The 17,341-nt window shown below is 39.0% G+C and overlaps 1 protein-coding gene and 1 non-coding gene across 3 annotated transcripts; both read left to right on the forward strand.

Annotated features, from left to right (window-relative positions):
- Positions 1-732: 732 nt before the first annotated feature.
- ZNF317 (zinc finger protein 317) lies at positions 733-14,804 on the forward strand. Of its 2 annotated transcripts, XM_006102442.3 has the most exons (7): positions 733-928; positions 8,574-8,696; positions 9,218-9,357; positions 9,817-9,943; positions 10,367-10,462; positions 10,940-11,022; positions 11,517-14,804. In XM_006102442.3, the coding sequence occupies exons 2-7, from the start codon at positions 8,666-8,668 to the stop codon at positions 12,834-12,836; spliced, it is 1,797 nt and encodes a 598-aa protein (XP_006102504.1). In that variant the 5' UTR covers positions 733-928; positions 8,574-8,665; the 3' UTR covers positions 12,837-14,804. The 2 variants fall into 2 exon arrangements, with proteins under 2 accessions (XP_006102504.1, XP_023599583.1); XM_023743815.1 differs by lacking the exons at positions 733-928; positions 8,574-8,696 and having other exon boundaries at positions 9,229-9,357; positions 9,752-9,943.
- Positions 14,805-15,112: 308 nt separating this feature from the next.
- On the forward strand, positions 15,113-15,241 carry LOC111823179. Its single transcript, XR_002826179.1, has one exon.
- Positions 15,242-17,341: the final 2,100 nt, after the last annotated feature.

The raw sequence follows: 17,341 nt of genomic DNA on the forward strand, positions 1-17,341 counted from the left end.
GGAGAGTTAGGGCTAGAACTTTTGTTAGGAGGTGGATATTTCTTTGTGCTCCATTAATGCTCACACCACCTAGATAAAAGTCTTTACCTGGAAGTTATGCCTCCTAATTTTCTGGCTCAGGTATCATAAAAGAGGACCATGAAGTGCTAACCCTGACTTTTCTGAGTCCTGCCATGACCTCTCTTGAGTTGACACAGGGGCATGGAAAACATTTCTGGCAAAGTGATCAGGTTCTGGGTTACTAGTCAAGGTAAAACTAACCATTCTGGTGGATCAATGGGACAAACAAAAGGGTCGAGGGTGTTGCCAAAGTTTACAAGTGGAAAGATAAGGTTGCTGTTATCTGAATTTGAGAAGGTGGAATCTGGAGTTTGATTTGTGACATTTTAAAGTGTTTATAAAATATCCAAGTAGAGAATGTCTCTTTCAGTTTGGAATTAAGGTTAGAGGTGTAGGGCTCCAGGTGGACATTTGAGTCTTAAGTGTATAAATTGTATTTAAAGCGTTGAGAGTCGTTTCGAGTAGAGAGAATAATTATAAGAAGCTTGAAAAGTGAGTCCCAAGGCTCTCAAACAATTAGCAGTTGGGGACAGGTGCTCAACCATCAGAATCCACCTGGGCATCTTGACCAGCATGCCTGCCTAAACTCAGAACTACATTTCCCAGAATCCTTTCCGCTCCGTGCTTCCGGGTTAGAGCAGCCAATGAGTCACGCGTGATTTAGAAGGCGGAAGTGAAACGGAAGCCATTATTCTCCGGAGGCGATAGTCTCTTTACACATAGGCTGTAGAGGGCTCCCCTGCGATTTCCTTCAGTTGTTGGTGACCTTCCGCCTCCCTGCGGCAGACTGGACCTTCCGTTTGAATTTCTCGGCCCTCCGGCGGCAGCTTCCGTGACCTCGGCTCCCCCCGATTTTACCCTCAGTAGGGTAAGCCCGGCTTTCCTCGTTTAACCCTTTACTCTCGGCTTCTCTGAGAACACCAGAGGCCTGCAAGGCAAGGAGTTATGGGGGACCTGGACCTGGGACTGGGACGCCAGGTGGCCCGGCCAGTAGTGTGTTTTAGTCCCTGTGGAGACGCGAGGACTGAAATTTAGAACCATATTTAGCGACATATTTAGGCGCTGATGACTGGTCAAAAAACAAACAAAAAACAAACACCTGACACCTTGGGGTGGAGACAGAAAAGCCAGGCCGAGTGAGTTCGGGATATTATGGAGGCTCAGGAATTAGAGACCTTGAGGATGAATTACCTTTCTTTTGCTTTTGTGGTCAATTTTCTTTGTGGTTAGTTTGGTCTACTATTAATACAGGCACATTGTTTTTGGCAGCATTTGTCTTTAATGCTTTTTATACTCAAACTTTGGGTGCACTTGTCTGTTTTTATTTTATTAATTTTAGTTGACTCGTATGTAAATAGCCTATAACTAGATTTAAAAATTCAGTTGGGCATTGTTACTTAACGAGAGTTAGTCCATTAATAGTTATTGTGATTACTAACAGTTTGCATTGATTTTTACCATCTTATTTGGTTCCTTTGATTTATCTTTCTATAGGACAGATGTGCCAAAAAATGTATGAAAACACATAGACACAGTTAAAAGGACAGCAATAAAGCAAATCCACAAATCAGGCCAAGAAAAGATTATAAAACTCAGAAACCTGTGTGCTCCTAAATTGCATCCTCTTCTCCAAGATTTTCTTTATGGATTCTACTGTTTATATGCATTTCCCCAAAAATACATTTCCCAATTTTAGTAATTATTTTTTTAATGTACTCACGCTCTGAAGTATTTTCATGCACATCTTTTTTCCATACTGATGCAACTACACATTCTAATTTAGAGATTTCTAAATATCTTGTAGGTGGAGTTCATACACATATCCATTGTTTTTTAGGTACCTTGTGGCTTAAATTTGATTTTTTTCAAAAATTTTTTATTGATTTTGAGAGAGAGAGAAACATCGATTTGTTGTTCCTCGTATTTATGCATTCATTGGTTGTTTCTTATATGTGCCCTGACCAGGGATGGAACCTGAAACCTTGGTGTATCTGACAAAGCTTTAACTAATTGAGCTACCCAGCCAGGGCCTAGAAGCTTTTTTAAAACAGTATTTATTAGGTCAAGGAAGCTCCCTTCTTTCCTTAGTTTAAGAGCTTTTCTTTTTTTTTTTCTCATGAGCAGCTGTAGCTTTTTACAAGTGATTATTTCTTTCTAGCATCTACTTGGACATCTGTTTGTTGATGTATTTCAAACACCTAGGGATGCCTGGCTTGTGATAGGTACATGGAATGAATGAGTGAATAATATGCTTTTCTTATTTGTCTGATAGAGTGGTGAATTACATCAATGAACACTTCTAATATTACATTAAATATGCATTGGTAAATAAATTACGTGGAAAGGATACTTATTGTATCATTTTTTGGTGATTTGGATCTGTGTTTGTAATTTTCCTGTCCTATTCAGGTTTATGCCAGCCATATAAACTTTTTTCTAAACTTGGCAGTGTTTTGCCTAAGAATAGAGTGACTTGTTTCATAAAGGGAGCTGTACCAAGAAAAACCGTTTAGGTCTGGAGTTTGCTTTGTGGAAAGTTCTAAAGCTGTTGTTTCTGTTCCTTTAAGGGTTATAGGGCATCTAAATTCTCTATTACATTATGGTAGATAAAATTTCTGTTCATTCCATCTAAGGTTTAAATTGTATAGTCAAAGTTATTAATAACGTGCTCATATTTTTAATGCTTGCGACATCTGTAATGTTAAGTTTTTCATATATATAATATATATTATATATATATATATTTATATTTCTTTTAAAAATATAAATCCTGTCAGAATTTGGTCAATTTTGTTTTCTCAAAGAACTTTTGACTTGATTGAAGCACTTTATAATATGGTTTTTTTTATTTCAAAACTTTCTATATAATTTTCTTCCTTTTACTTTTTTTGGGATGTGTCTAATTTCTTACATTGGGTATCTGTAACATCCCACAGAAGTGCAGTATGTAGTATTATATTTCAGTTCCAAATATTATGACTTCCTTGACCTATGAATCACTTAGAATTTTCTCTTTTAATTTTCAAATTTTCATTCCTATGACTTTGTTGTTGTTGTCTTTAGTCATAGTTTGCTTAACTTCATTGCACTGGTCAGATTGATGCCATTTTCTGAGACACATTGTGCTTGTAGGGTTGGATTTTATAGTTAGGAAATACTGTTTCATCTTAATCAGACTATGTATAGTTATCGAATTACCTGCCTGAACTGTATTAATGAGAGCTCTGGTGGTGGTTAGTCTGTCCTTTTTAATTTTTTTCATACTTTTGAGGCTGTGTCATAACATATGCAGGTATACACAGCATTTTCTTCAGTTATACTTTTCACTATGTAATATCTCAGATTTCTCTCGGAGCTTTATTGCCTTAATCCATTTTGTCTTGTGTTAATATTTTTAAACCAGCTTTAAAAAAAGTGTGTGCTGTATATATTTTTAAATTTTCATTCTTGTTCTATTCCTATGTGTTAGATATCTCTTAGACACAGCATATAACTGAATTCCTTTGAATCCATTTTGAGAATATCTATTTTAGTTGAAGCATTTTCATTTCTTTTTTAATTTTTTAATGTATTTTTATTGATTTTAGAGAGAGGAGGAGAGAGGGGACAGGGAAAGGGAGAGAGAGATAGAAACATCAATGATGAGAGAGAACAATTGATCAGCTGCCTCCTGCACACCCGCTACTGGGGAAGGAGCCTGCAACCTGGGCATGGCCCTGACCGGAAATCAAACCATCACCTCCTGGTTCATGGGAATCACTAAGCCACACTCTCTGGGCTGAAGCATTTAGTCCATTAACATTTTATGTGTTAATATATTTGGTTGTTGAATTTGCCTTATCTTTTTCCATTTATTTTTTCTAGTTTCCTTTGATTTGAGTATTTTTTATTCTACTTTTTTCTTTGAACATTTTGAATTTATTTTACTTATATATTTACTCTGAAGACGTTGGCCTTAGAAGGGAGGGCAGACATCTCTTGTTTGTAATAGGAGAGGAAGAGATAGTAGGTTAGTTGTGGGAGGAATTTTTGTATAGAGACCAGAAAGTAAGAAAAATTTCTTTTAACTCTAAAGTATAGATTACAAGAAAATGCACAGATCTTAGGTGATCCGTTTGATTAATTTTTTTTGACAGTTGTGTACATTGTATAACCACTAACTAAAAATAAAAATACCTGTAGCCCTAACCGATTTGGCTCAGTGGATAGAGCGTCGGCCTGCGGACTGAAAGGTCCCAGGTTCGATTCCGGTCAAGGGCATGTACCTTGGTTGCGGGCACATCCCCAGTCAGAAGTATGCAGGAGGCAGCTGATCAATGTTTCTCTCTCATCAATGTTTCTAACTCTCTATTCCTCTCCCTTCCTCTCTGTAAAAAGTCAATAAAATGTTTTTTAAAAAAATACATGTAGTTTTTCCTCAGTCTATCCAATACCATCTCATGTTCTCCTTCAAGGCAACCACTTTTTTTTACCATGGACTTAAATAAGTTCTTCCATTGACTTAAATAAGTTTTGCCTATTCACGAACATCATGTAATTGGAATCAGAAAATTTCTTGTGTCTATCTTCTGTTTGTCAACATATATTGTGTGTCTCGGTAGTTTCTTTTTATTGCTGAGGAGTATTTCATTGTACTTGTTACATTTTGGGTTTTTTTCTCTTGTTGATGGATATTTACATTGTTTACACTTTTTGGCTGTTACGAATCAGAATGTTTCTTGGGTAATATCTCGACATGGAATTACTTGGTCAAATAGTAGGCCTACTATTTAAGAAACTGGCAAAATGTTTGAACCATTTCACATTTCCACCATCATATGAGAATTAGAGGCCCGGTGCACGAAATTCGTGCACAAGTAGGGCCCTTAGGCCTGGCCGGCAATCAGGGCCAGTCTGCGGGGTGACCAGCAGGGCAATCAGGGGACTCTGCTGGGACCCACCTTGGCTGGCCTGGGGCCTGCAAGCTGGGGGCAGCTCCTGCATTGAGCATCTGCCCCCCGTTGGTCAGTGCGCATTATAGCGATTGGTTGTTCTGCTGGTTGTTCCGCCACTTGGTCGATTTGCGTATTAGGCTTTTATTATATAGGATAGGGTGTGTGCCACATTCTTGGGATATTATGCTGATGGTCTTTTATTTTGGCCTCTCTGGTGGGTTGAAATGCTATGATGTTTTATTTTGGCCTCTCTGGTGGGTTGAAATGATATTAGTTTTGATGAAAAATTAATGATGTTTTAACTTGCATTTTTCTGATAACAAATGATGCTGAGTACCCTTTGTCGTGATTATTATATTTGTCATTACATTTCATGAAGTGTCTTAGTTCTAGCCTTTTTTTTATTGTTTTGTAGGAGTGCTTTAATCTGAATATGAAATTTTTGTCAGGTATGTGTATTAATATCCATCACCATACATAGTTTCAAAAATTGTTTCTTGTGGTCAGAGCTTTCAAGATCCACACTTTTAGCTACTTTTAAGTATGCAATACAGTATTATTAACTATAGTCACCATGCTATACATCACATGACTTATTTTATAACTGGAAACTTGTACTTCTTTTTTCCCCTCTTTTTGTTGTTGTTGTTGTTAAATCTCACCCAAAGATATGTATATGTATATGTATATATATATGTATATATTTTTTTTCATTGATTTCTAGGCAGAGTGGAAGGGAGGGGGAGAGACAGATAGAGAGAGAAACATGATGAGAGAGAGAGAGAGAGACTCATGGATTGGTTGCCTCCCTCAGGCTCCCTGACCTCTTTTACCTATTTTATTCACCACCACTGCCTCAGGCAACCATCAGTGTGTTCTCCATATTCTGACCTTGGCTTTTGTTTTGTTTTGCTTTTTTAAAGTTTCTATATATAAGTGAGAATTTTTTTGTCTGACTTAATTTCACTTAGCATAATATCCTCAAGGTCCATCTATGTCACAAATGGCAAGATTTTTTTTATAGCTGAATAATAATTCCATTATATATGTGTGTATAGTATATATATACACATATACTACTATATATTTATTTCACATTTGCTTTGTCCATTCATTCGTCAGTGGACATTTAGGTTGTTTCCATGCCTTGGCCATTGTAAATAATGCTGTAATGAGCATGGAGGTGGAGATATCTTTTCAAATTAGTGTTTTCATTTTTAGGTAAATACCCAGAAGTGGGATTGCTGCATCACATGGTAGTTCTGTTTATACTGTTTTCCATAGTTGCTGTACCAGTTTACATTCTCACCAAACAGAGCACAAGTGTTCCCTTTTCCCTATATTCTGGGCAACACTTGTTGTCTCTTGTCTTTTTTATAATAGTCATTCTAACAGGTATACGGTTTTGATTAGCATTTCCTGGATGATTGGTGATGTTAAGCATCTTTTCATGTGCCTTCTGGCCATTTGTATGTCTTTGGAAAAATATCTGTTTAGGTCTTCTGCCTATTTTTTATTTGGATTGTTTGTTGTTTTGCTGTTGAGGTGTGTGAGTTCTTTACATGTTTTGGATATGAATGACTTGCAAATATTTTCTCCCATTCAGTAGGTTGCCTTTTCATTTTGTTGATGGTTTCCCTAGCTGTATAGAAACTTTGTAGTTGTTTTTTTGTTTGTTTATTTTTTTTGTTTAATCCTCTTCTAAGGATATATTTTTAGATATAGGAAAGGAGTGATTAGAGACACCAATCTGTTAGCACCCATACGCACCCTCACTGGGGATTGAACCCGCAACCTAGGTATGTGCCTTGTCAAAATCAAACCCACAATTTTGTGATGTATAGGATGACATCCCAATCAACTGAGCCACAGGCCAGGGCAGGCTTTTTTTTTTTTTTTTAAGAATTTTAAAAAATATTTTTATTGATTTCAGAGAGGAAGGGAGAGGGAGAGAGAGTCAGAAACATCGATGAGAAAGAAACATTGATCAGCTGCCCCCCGCACATCCCCCACTGGGATGTGCCCGCAACCGAGGCATATGCCCTTGACCGAAATCGAACCCGGGACCCTTGAGTCTGCAGGCTGACGCTCTATCCACTGAGCCAAACTGGTCAGGGCCAGCTTTTGATTTATTATGAGATACTTTATTTTCTGTTGTCATATATGGAACTGTTTTTTGTGTCATTTTCTAGTCTTTGCTGAGATCCATTTTTTTCTGGTTGTGATTACTATGAAAGGAACATAAGATTATTTGCTGAAAGAGCATAATGGTAAGACAGTTTTTTTTAATATATTTTATTGATTTTTTACAGAGAGGAAGGGAGAGAGATAGAGAGTTAGAAACATCTATGAGAGAGAAACATCGATCAGCTGCCTCCTGCACACCTACTGGGGATGTGCCTGCAACCCTGGTACATGCCCTTGACCAGAATCGAACCTGGGACCTTTCAGTCCGCAGGCCGACGCTCTATCCACTGAGCTAAACCGGTTTCGGCAAGACAGTTTTTTATTCAGAAAAACTGTTGAGGTTTTTACATGGTTATGGGGATATTGGAAGATTGGATTGCCTAGTATCCTTTTCTTTAGTGTATACTCCTTTAGGGGTTAACGACTTTGAGTTTTGAAGGTGACCAGTTGTGTGTGGACTAGTCTTCCCAACTATCTTTAGAGATGAGGTAGATGGTTGGAATCATCCAGGCTGTTTTTTTTTTTTTTAAATATATTTTTATTGATTTCAGATAGGAAGGGAGAGGGAGAGAGAGATAGAAACATCCATGATGAGAGAGAATCATGAATCGGCTGCCTCCTAACACCCCCCCCCCCCCGCCCCGCACTGGGGATCAAGCCTACACCTGGGCATGTGCCCTTGACCGTAGTCGAACCCAGGACCCCTCAGTCCGCAGGCCAACACTCTATCCGCTGAGCCAAACCGGTTGGGGCCAGGGCTATAATAGGCAGAGGAATTTGGACAGATTGTAGAAGTGATGGATTGTGATAAATCTTGGCTTGATAGGTGGAGCAGTGAGAAGAGGAATTTGCTGTGAGGGAGCAAGATTGTAGAAGCATGAGTGGTCTGGAATCCTCTATAAAGTGAAAGAGTTCATGCAAGAAGAATGTTGTGTAGAAGTGCAGATTTCTGAATCATTGTTAGATAAAGCTGGCAACTAGAGATGACAAGGCCTGTGTGTTGGCATACAGTTGTGTATGTTGATGTGGAGTGGGGGGGCCAAATAACACTGGAGATTGGAACATGTAGTCCTAGGTGGACCATCTTCATGGATACTAGAATGATCCTAAACCATAGCATGTATCAAAGTTGAAGAACAGAAGTCTGGGGCACAAATGTTTAATGAGCGAGGGAGTTTAACAGAGTTGTACTTGCTGACACATTACATGGGGGTCAGAGTTGTCCACCACATTGCCTGGAGGTCTTGCCTAAGCAAGGGAAAGGCTTAGGATCAAACAGAATTTTCTGCTCAAAAGGAGAAATACTGGAAAGCAGAAGTCAGAATTGTCCCATGAGCAGGAGAGATAGAAAGCCTTGACTTCTCCTAGTAATCTTTTTCTCATTTACTACAGATGCCTGCTCGAAGACTCCCATAAGAACGAGAGAGTAGCTTTCTGATGCTAGTGTCCTGTTGTCCAGGCAAATTTATTATCATTCTCACAGGATGGCAGCTCTTGATCTCTCTCCCACATGTGGTAAGTTCTAGGAGTGAAGAACGCTCTCAGAATTCAAGCTTAAGTGGCCACTTCCACTTCCCAAGGACAGAGGGATGGCTGCCAGGGGAGGATGAATCAACTGGAAAGTAGTGGGAGCAAAGTCCTGGGAGAGCCTCTTGAGGTGACTGTCTGATTTAGGCAGGATCTTTGTGAGTTTGGGTGAGAGAGGGAGTGTGTGTAATTGGTGTGAAAAGAAAAACACAAGTATGGGTAGTAACCCTAAACTGCCTCAGTTATTATTTTGATAAATCTGAGCAAAGCTCTATCTCTTAGAGAGTTAATTTCTTCACTCATAAATTGAGAAAACATATTACTTTTGTTACAGGTATATTGGCCCACCTCCCTTTTTCCTGTCCTTGAGTAGAGCAGGGCTGCTCTGGATTCTTACCGAATGTGGGGTGTGTGTATATTCTGATGGGGAATGTGCACTACACGCTTATAGTTTAGTAGTTTGTAAGTGTCAAGCAAGCTTTTATTCTCATGAATCCTGTCTTCTCTAGCTATATCCATCCAGGAACCTGCCCATATTCAGGAGTCAGAAATTCCTCTTGCCTCAAAAGACCATTCTTGTCACCAGAATATGGACCTGTTTGCTTATAATGGCCTGGAGCCTCATATGCCAACTAATGTTGTTTCCCAGGTACGCCAATATCTCTGGGCCCCTGAGGGTGGGAGAGGACACGCCCAATATCACATAATGAAATTCTTTTAGATTTTTATTCTGGTTAATTGATGCCTGATCAGGGATCAAGAGACAGAGCCAAATAATGTTTCAAGGCTGTCGAGGTATCAAAGTTTTTAGGGAAAGTGACTTACATAGCAAATGTTTCTCTTATAATATGGTTTGAGTTTTCAGGCCAGGCTAAAAGTGGAGAGAGATTTTGATCCCATGTCAGAGTTGCATTTGAAGCAGTAAGACAGGGTAAGATCACCGCGTAAGGAAAACGGAACAGCTGCTGACTGGCTTCTGGAATACATTTTGAGACACCAGAACCCCATACTGAAATCCTATGATTTGACTCTTTCATATCCAGTCTTCAGCCTCTGCCATCTTTGAACACAAGCTCTTTTCTCACTGACCCCAAATGTGGTGTTTCAGGACTCAGTGACTTTCCAGGATGTTGCAGTGGACTTTACTGAGAAGGAGTGGCCCTTGTTGGATTCTTCTCAGAGAAAACTATACAAAGATGTGATGCTGGAGAACTATAGTAACCTTGCCTCAGTGGGTAAGACTGGCATCACTTCTTCATTTATGAATCAAATAATTTTAAGTAGTTGGCTGTAACCTAGGAGCAGGGTGGGGATTTGGAACACAGTTGTGACCTGGTGCCTACCCTTTGGTGTCTCCCATGGATATTAAGACCTGTTTATTGCATTGACCTTGGAGGTTGTCAAATGTGTCTGAGCTTGGGCATAGGTTTCTGATTAAGAAATCCTTAACTTCTAAGTTAAGAAATCTATTAAAGGGCAAAACATGTGGGTATTTGTGGTTTTGATTTTTATGACAGCCTTTCACTGTGTCCCTTAGAAATTTGTCACCATCATTTTGCTGCTCCTAAGTCAGTCTTGTCCATCTTCAGAACTCTTGACTTCAGAACAGGTGTCCTCTGCACGATCCTCCCTCAACATGTATCTTTCCCCATGAGTAGGGTGTCAGGTGGGGAAACCCAGCCTCATCTTCCACTTGGAGCAAGAAGAGGAGCTGAGAACAGAGGAGAGTGGATTTCCCCAAGGCACATGTCCCGGTAAGGACCTGCATCATAAGTGCTTCTGAGTAGTGGCTATTCTCAGTTATTGGGATGGAGGGGGATCCATTAGGAAATTTCACCCAGGAATATATAAAATGCTCATTCTCTTTCATTGCTCCTCTATTCTCTGACACATTCTTTGGTTTCACTATCCTTTCACCTTTAAATTTGACATGTCCACATGGAACTTTTTTCTATCCTTTTAAATTCAACATTCCTGATTATATTTTTTCTTTCATTAATGTTGGTCTTTGAAGAATTACTTCTTATTGTGCTGACATAAATGTCCACCCCTTGTCATCAAATATCACACAGTCAAATATTTCAGTCATTTTTACCTATGCATTCTTCCTTTTCACCTCATCTTTCCTTTTTTCGAATTGGTTTTTTTTTTTTTTAAATCACCTATTTTTGTCACCAGCGTTCTACCATTTTCTTTTAAGAGTAAATTTATCTTTTTCCAATTTGTTTCAGATTGGGAGATTCCTTCTAAAACCAAGTGGTCTATTCTCATGGAAGATATTTTTGGGGATGAAACACCTAGTGGTGTGACAATGGTAAGATTTTTGGGGGGATAATTCTGGATCTTCCATATTAGGAGATAAGTGGGGCAGCTTAAGTTAGAAAAGGAGCTCAAGAACTAGGCAGGTGGCATTCCCCAAGAGGAAGCAATGTTAGAGACACTAATATTACCAATTACTAGCCCAAAACTTTCCACTTAGAGTTCTGATGAGTAAAAATTTCTATAGCTATGTCTTAGGTAATTGAGTGTTGGAGTTCAATTCAGATTTAAACAGTTAACAAAGTCTATTTTGTAAAAAGCTTTGTTATGGTTACACACATGGTACCTTAGGGCATACATAACATTCACCTGTTCTACTTGATAGAGCCCACAGGGGCAAGACTAGTATTTTTACATCTGTAGTCATAATGATGACATCTATAGTCATAATGATGTGCTTTAATTTATGTCAGTTTATGTGGGGATAATTCTTAGGAATGAAATGAATATTGGAAATGCCTTAGTCAGCACTCATCTTTAAATCAACAGGAAAGAACTCATCTTGGAGAGAAATCCACTGAATATGCTCACCTGTTTGAAGTCTTCAGTATGGGTGCTCATCTTACTCAGCAAATGGGAAGACACACTGGCAGGAGGCCCTATCACCGCCGGGACTATGGGGTGGTTTTCAAGAACAGGTCACATCTAACGCAACATGTGAGCATTTACAATGGGAGAAAAATGCATGAATGCCATCAGTGTCAAAAAGCCTTCACCACAAGTGCTTCTCTTACACGGCACAGGAGAATACACACTGGGGAGAAACCCTATGAATGCAATGTCTGTGGGAAAGCTTTCAGTGATCCCTCAGCCCTTAGGAGTCATGCAAGAACTCATCTCACAGAGAAGCCCTTTGATTGCAGTCAATGTGGAAATGCATTCCGAACCCTCTCCTCCCTAAAGATACACATGAGAGTTCACACTGGGGAGAGACCTTACAAGTGTGATGAATGTGGGAAGACATATGGCAGGGGCTGCCACCTCATTGCACACAAAAGAACACACACTGGAGAGAGACCCTATGAATGTCAAGACTGTGGGAAAGCTTTCCAGCATCCCTCACATCTCAAAGAGCATGTCAGGAATCACACTGGAGAGAAACCCTATGAGTGCACACAGTGTGGAAAAGCCTTTCGATGGAAGTCTAACTATAATTTGCACAAGAAGAACCACATGGTAGAGAAAACATATGAATGTAAAGAATGCGGGAAATCCTTTGGTGATCTCTTATCACGGAGAAAACACATGCGAATTCATATTGTAAAGAAACCCGTTGAATGTCGGCAGTGTGGGAAAACATTCAGAAACCAGTCCATCCTTAAGACACACATGAATTCTCACACTGGAGAGAAACCATACGGGTGTGATCTGTGTGGGAAAGCCTTCAGCGCCAGCTCAAACCTAACAGCACACAGGAAAATACACACTCAAGAGAGACGCTATGAATGTGCTGCCTGTGGGAAAGTCTTTGGTGATTATTTATCCCGGAGGAGGCACATGAGCATTCATCTTGTAAAGAAACGTGTTGAATGTAGGCAGTGTGGGAAAACCTTCAGAAACCAGTCAACTCTTAAGACACACATGAGAAGTCACACAGGAGAGAAGCCTTATGAGTGTGATCACTGTGGGAAAGCCTTCAGCATAGGCTCAAACCTTAATGTTCACAGGAGAATACACACTGGGGAGAAGCCCTATGAATGCTTGGCTTGTGGAAAAGCCTTCAGTGATCACTCATCTCTTCGGAGTCATGTTAAAACTCACCGGGGAGAAAAACTCATAGTGTCATCAGTGTGGAAGAGGCTCCAATGATAACACCTTCTTTAAGAAACACAAGAGCTCAGACTGGAAGGAAACCTTTTAAGTTTCAGGAAGGCAGGAAAGCCTTTATTCGTCTTACTGAGCACAAGGCAATACATGTAACTTGAAAGAGAAACAGTTTGTGTAATGATTGAAAAGACAAGTTTTTTTCTCATCTCTGAGAATTAATACTGGGGGAGAAAATGTGTCTCTGTGGTGTGGAAAAGCCATCAGTGTACATTTAAGTCTTAACAAATGTGACAGCTTAGAAAGAGAAACCGTAGCCTGGTACTTAATGTTAAAATTACTGTTGTACCACCTGGCACCTTCTGAGCCTACAAGTAAAGTAAGCACACTAGGGAAACATGGAAAAGTTGGTAATGGGTCAGGAAACTACAGCCAGCTGTCTATGTACGGTTCTCAAGCTAAGAATAGTTTACATTTTTAAGGAAGAAAATATGTGACAGACTGTGTGGCCCACAAAGACTAAAATACTCATTGTCTGGCCCTTCACAGAAAAAAAATTGCCAATTCCTGTTGCAGAGCAGTGGTTATTACCAGGGAGTGGATATGCTCCCCAGGAGACATTTGGCAATTTCTGGCGACATTTTTGGTTGTTAAAACGGGAAGGCATTACCTTCATATAGTTGGAAGACATCAAGGATATTGCTAAATAGACTACAATGCAGAGGAGCTCCCCAGAAAAAAGATATATGTGCCCCAAAATGTTAATATTGTCAAGGTTGAGAAACCTTGTCCTAGAACAGCTCCTCAATTTTTATGAAACTTGAGTCCTAGTACTCATGGTAGGTGAATTTCTATTTAACACTTCAAAAATATAACCAATGTAATTAATTCTTTAAAGAAATGCAAGAACCCACACTGCCGGCAATCCCTATGTGGAAATGATTTCAACCACAGCCCCCTCACGTTGCTTATGAGAATTCATTCACACCTCTAAGGAATTTTCTAGTGAGTGTGAAATTGCATTTGATGTATTTCATCATGAAAATAGACACTAGCTCATAAATTTTTAGTCTTTAAGGTTATGGAATTACCCTTACATCACAATATATTTGTGTGTAGTATTTTAATTATAATTTCACTGTTAAGAATGTGTTAACTTCCTTTTGGATGATTTACTTGACCAATAGACTCTGTAGAATCTTAGTTACTGTGAACTGTGGGTATTTTTTTTAATATATTTTATTGATTTTTTACAGATAGGAAGGGAGAGGGATAGAGAGTTAGAAACATCGATGAGAGAGAAACATCGATCAGCTGCCTCCTGCACACTCTCCACTGGGGATGTGCCCGCAACCAAGGTACATGCCCTTGACCAGAATCGAACCTGGGACCCTTGAGTCTGCAGGCCGATGCTCTATCCACTGAGCCAAACCAGTTAGGGCACCATGGGTATTTTTAGTGCCTGTTTGAGTATCTAAATCAAATGCATTGTGATCAGACTATGATGTCTTCATCAGATGAGTCCTTTGGGATGTTCCAGTCAACAGTGGCATATACTTCTAGTTGCTTCCCTAGTGTCTCATCTTCCATATCAAGAAAACTCAATTTTTGTCAGATTAGTAAGGTGTATTATTTTTAAAATCTCTTACAAGTTTCCTTACAATTCATACAGTCCATGTTCCACAGCCTGTCCATTATCAAATAAGCAGATGTTAATATACGGGCTTTGAGAAGACTCCTGAAAAAAGGGCCATTCTTACCTGGATTCTTCTCCACTTGTTTTTTTATTTTTGTCTCTCCCCCACTTCTCACCAAGCAAAGTGATCCAGTACCTTGTGTTAAAAGATCCATCTTATGACCATGAGGATGCAAGGCACAGGCTAAAAAGGATCCTGCAGAAAATTCACAAAGGATTCTGGCCTCCCCAGGGACTTCTTTAGGTGTCTATACTAGCCCTGAATTCACTTCCAGACTTCCTATTATGTGGAAAAATAAAACTGATTATTGGTTTAAGCTGCTTTGGATATTCATTTTTTTTTCTATTAGTTTTTTTATTGGCAGAGGGAGGGTTCTGCCTCATCCAGCTAGATGCTGTCTAACCCATTCACCTGTGATAGAGACCATGTGGGGTCCACAAGTGAGTTTTTGTAATGGCTACACACATGGGTATAATCTGCTTATGCTTTTAACTGTTGGATATGGATTTTTAAATTCTTCAAGCCAAATTTTAAAATTGCATTTCATATCTTTGATCTATTTAAACATCTATTTTCCTTTCTTCTTTATTGAAGAACTGTATTTGTTTTCACAGAAGTGCTAAGTGGACATTTACTTTATTCGGTTTCTTCTTAAGGTGAAGAAACCTTTTTGTAAATGTCCTAGAGAAATATAGTAGCTTTCTGTTCACACTTTGAAAGTAAAAAGGGTGGATCGTTCCACTACTGACATATTTAAAAAAAAGAGTGCTGAGAAGCAGGTGCCATCAATATTCTTTTGCACATGGAGAATTTGAGGCAAGGAAGTTTAGGTGACTGGTCTGAAGCCAACCTGTTAGCAGGTAGGAGTGCTTGTCTTTAAACCCTGGTGTCTGATTCCAGAGTCTATATTCCTATGTCAGGCCTTGTTCTATGCCCCTGGTCTATAGTGAATCAAGATATTTGCCTTCAGGTTGCTTACATTCTACTTGGGGTCGAGGCACCTAATAAGTAAATATATTTTATCTCTGATGGTGGTCAGTGCATGAAGGAAAAAATAAGCATGTGATGATGAGAATGTGGGATTCAGTGGAGCTGTGGGGTGTATAAGGAAAGCCTTTTGTGTAAGGTGACATTTGCTCAGAGATGTAAATGAGCTATAAGTGTGGGCTGTATTGTAATGTGGGGAGGAGCACCCTCAACAGCAGTTCAAAGGCCGTGAAAAAATTTTGTGCTTGGGACAAGGGGCCAGTGTGAGTGGAGTGGGTCAAACTTGTGAGTTGTTGAAGATGATGAGGTCAGAGCTAGATCAGGGTCCTGATCATGGGGACATCCTGTAGGATTAACTGGAAGGACTTTGCCTTCATTCTCAATATGGAGGGCTTTGAACAGAGGAGTGGCAAGTGTCCAATTTTAAAGGATCACAGTGGCTTCTGGGTTGATAGGCTAAATAGAAGGACAAGGTATGAACTGTTAAGCCATTGCAGAATTTAAGTTACATATAATGGTGGTCAGATTAGTAGGGGTAGTGGTGGTTTGAGAGTCACATTAATGACAATAGCCCTAGTTTCATTTTCATTTTCAGATTGTGATTCTTTCTATTAGTATACCACAAATTATTTACCTGTTTGCTGATGTACAGTTAGTTACTGGACTATTTTCACTTTTCTCAGTTACGAGCAAAGCTGCTTTAAGAAATTTTGTCACAGGTCTTTTGGAGTATTGGTGAGTTATTCCAGGAGTGTGAAATTGCTGGGCTATAAGGTCTGCGCATGTTCTGTTTATTAGTGTAATGCCAAAGTCCTTTCTAACGTGTATAATGATACTTTGTGTATATGTGGTAACATTTAAAACAGGTTTTACTAAAATGCAGAAAAATACTTAATTTGTACATGTACAACAGCTAAATTATCACGTATCCATAATATATGAACACATCCATATAATCAGGCAAGAAAAAGTACTACCAGCATTCTCAATACCCCTTCTTGCCTCTTTCAATTGACAAACCCTTCCCTGCTCTCCGTAGGTGACCAATATTCTGACTGACAATATGGCTTGGGGTTTTTGTTTCTTACCCCTATACAAGTGGAACCATATAGTATATGTTCTTTTGTATCTATCTTAATTTTCCCTAATGTTTTTGTGAAATGGATGCATATCGTTTTGAGTATTTCTAGCTAGTACATTTTATTGTGTTCCCTTGTTTTGAATATCCCACAATTTGTTTAAGCACTTTGTGTTGATGGGCAGACATTTTAAATTTTCAGCTTGGGACTTTATGAATAATGCTGCGATGAGCATATTTAATATTTCTGATAGTGCACAGTGTATGTATTTCCCTTGGGTGTGTACCCTGTATTGAAATTGCTGGTCATATGGAATGCATATGTTCACTTTTCATAGATGATGCCAATTTTCCAAAGTGGTTGTGCAAATTTGCTTTCCAAGAAGCTATTTTATTGAATTACCTGCCTTTTTCTTGTTTCTGGCCTCCCCAGGGGCTTCTTTAGGTGTCTATACTAGCCCTGAATTCACTTCCAGACTAAATTCTCCAACTTTGTGGCTTGTCTCTTCAATGTTTTAACTGGTATTTTTTTATGAAATGAATTAATTTTAAAGTCATCTAATCTTTATGAACAGTGCTCTTCTGTTCCTGAGTATTTGCCCACCCCGAAGGCAAGAAGATATTCTACATTTTTTTCTACAAGTCCTATTGTTTCAATATGCACATTTAGATCTACAGTTCACGTAGAATTGTTTTTTGTGTATTTTTCCCACATTGACCCAGATCATTTATTTTAAAAGTACATCTTTACCCCATGTACTTTTTTTGAGATACCACCTTTGTCATAT

This window comes from Myotis lucifugus, unplaced genomic scaffold (assembly GCF_000147115.1).
Source record: "Myotis lucifugus unplaced genomic scaffold, Myoluc2.0 scaffold_414, whole genome shotgun sequence".
Classification (NCBI taxonomy): domain Eukaryota; kingdom Metazoa; phylum Chordata; class Mammalia; order Chiroptera; family Vespertilionidae; genus Myotis; species Myotis lucifugus.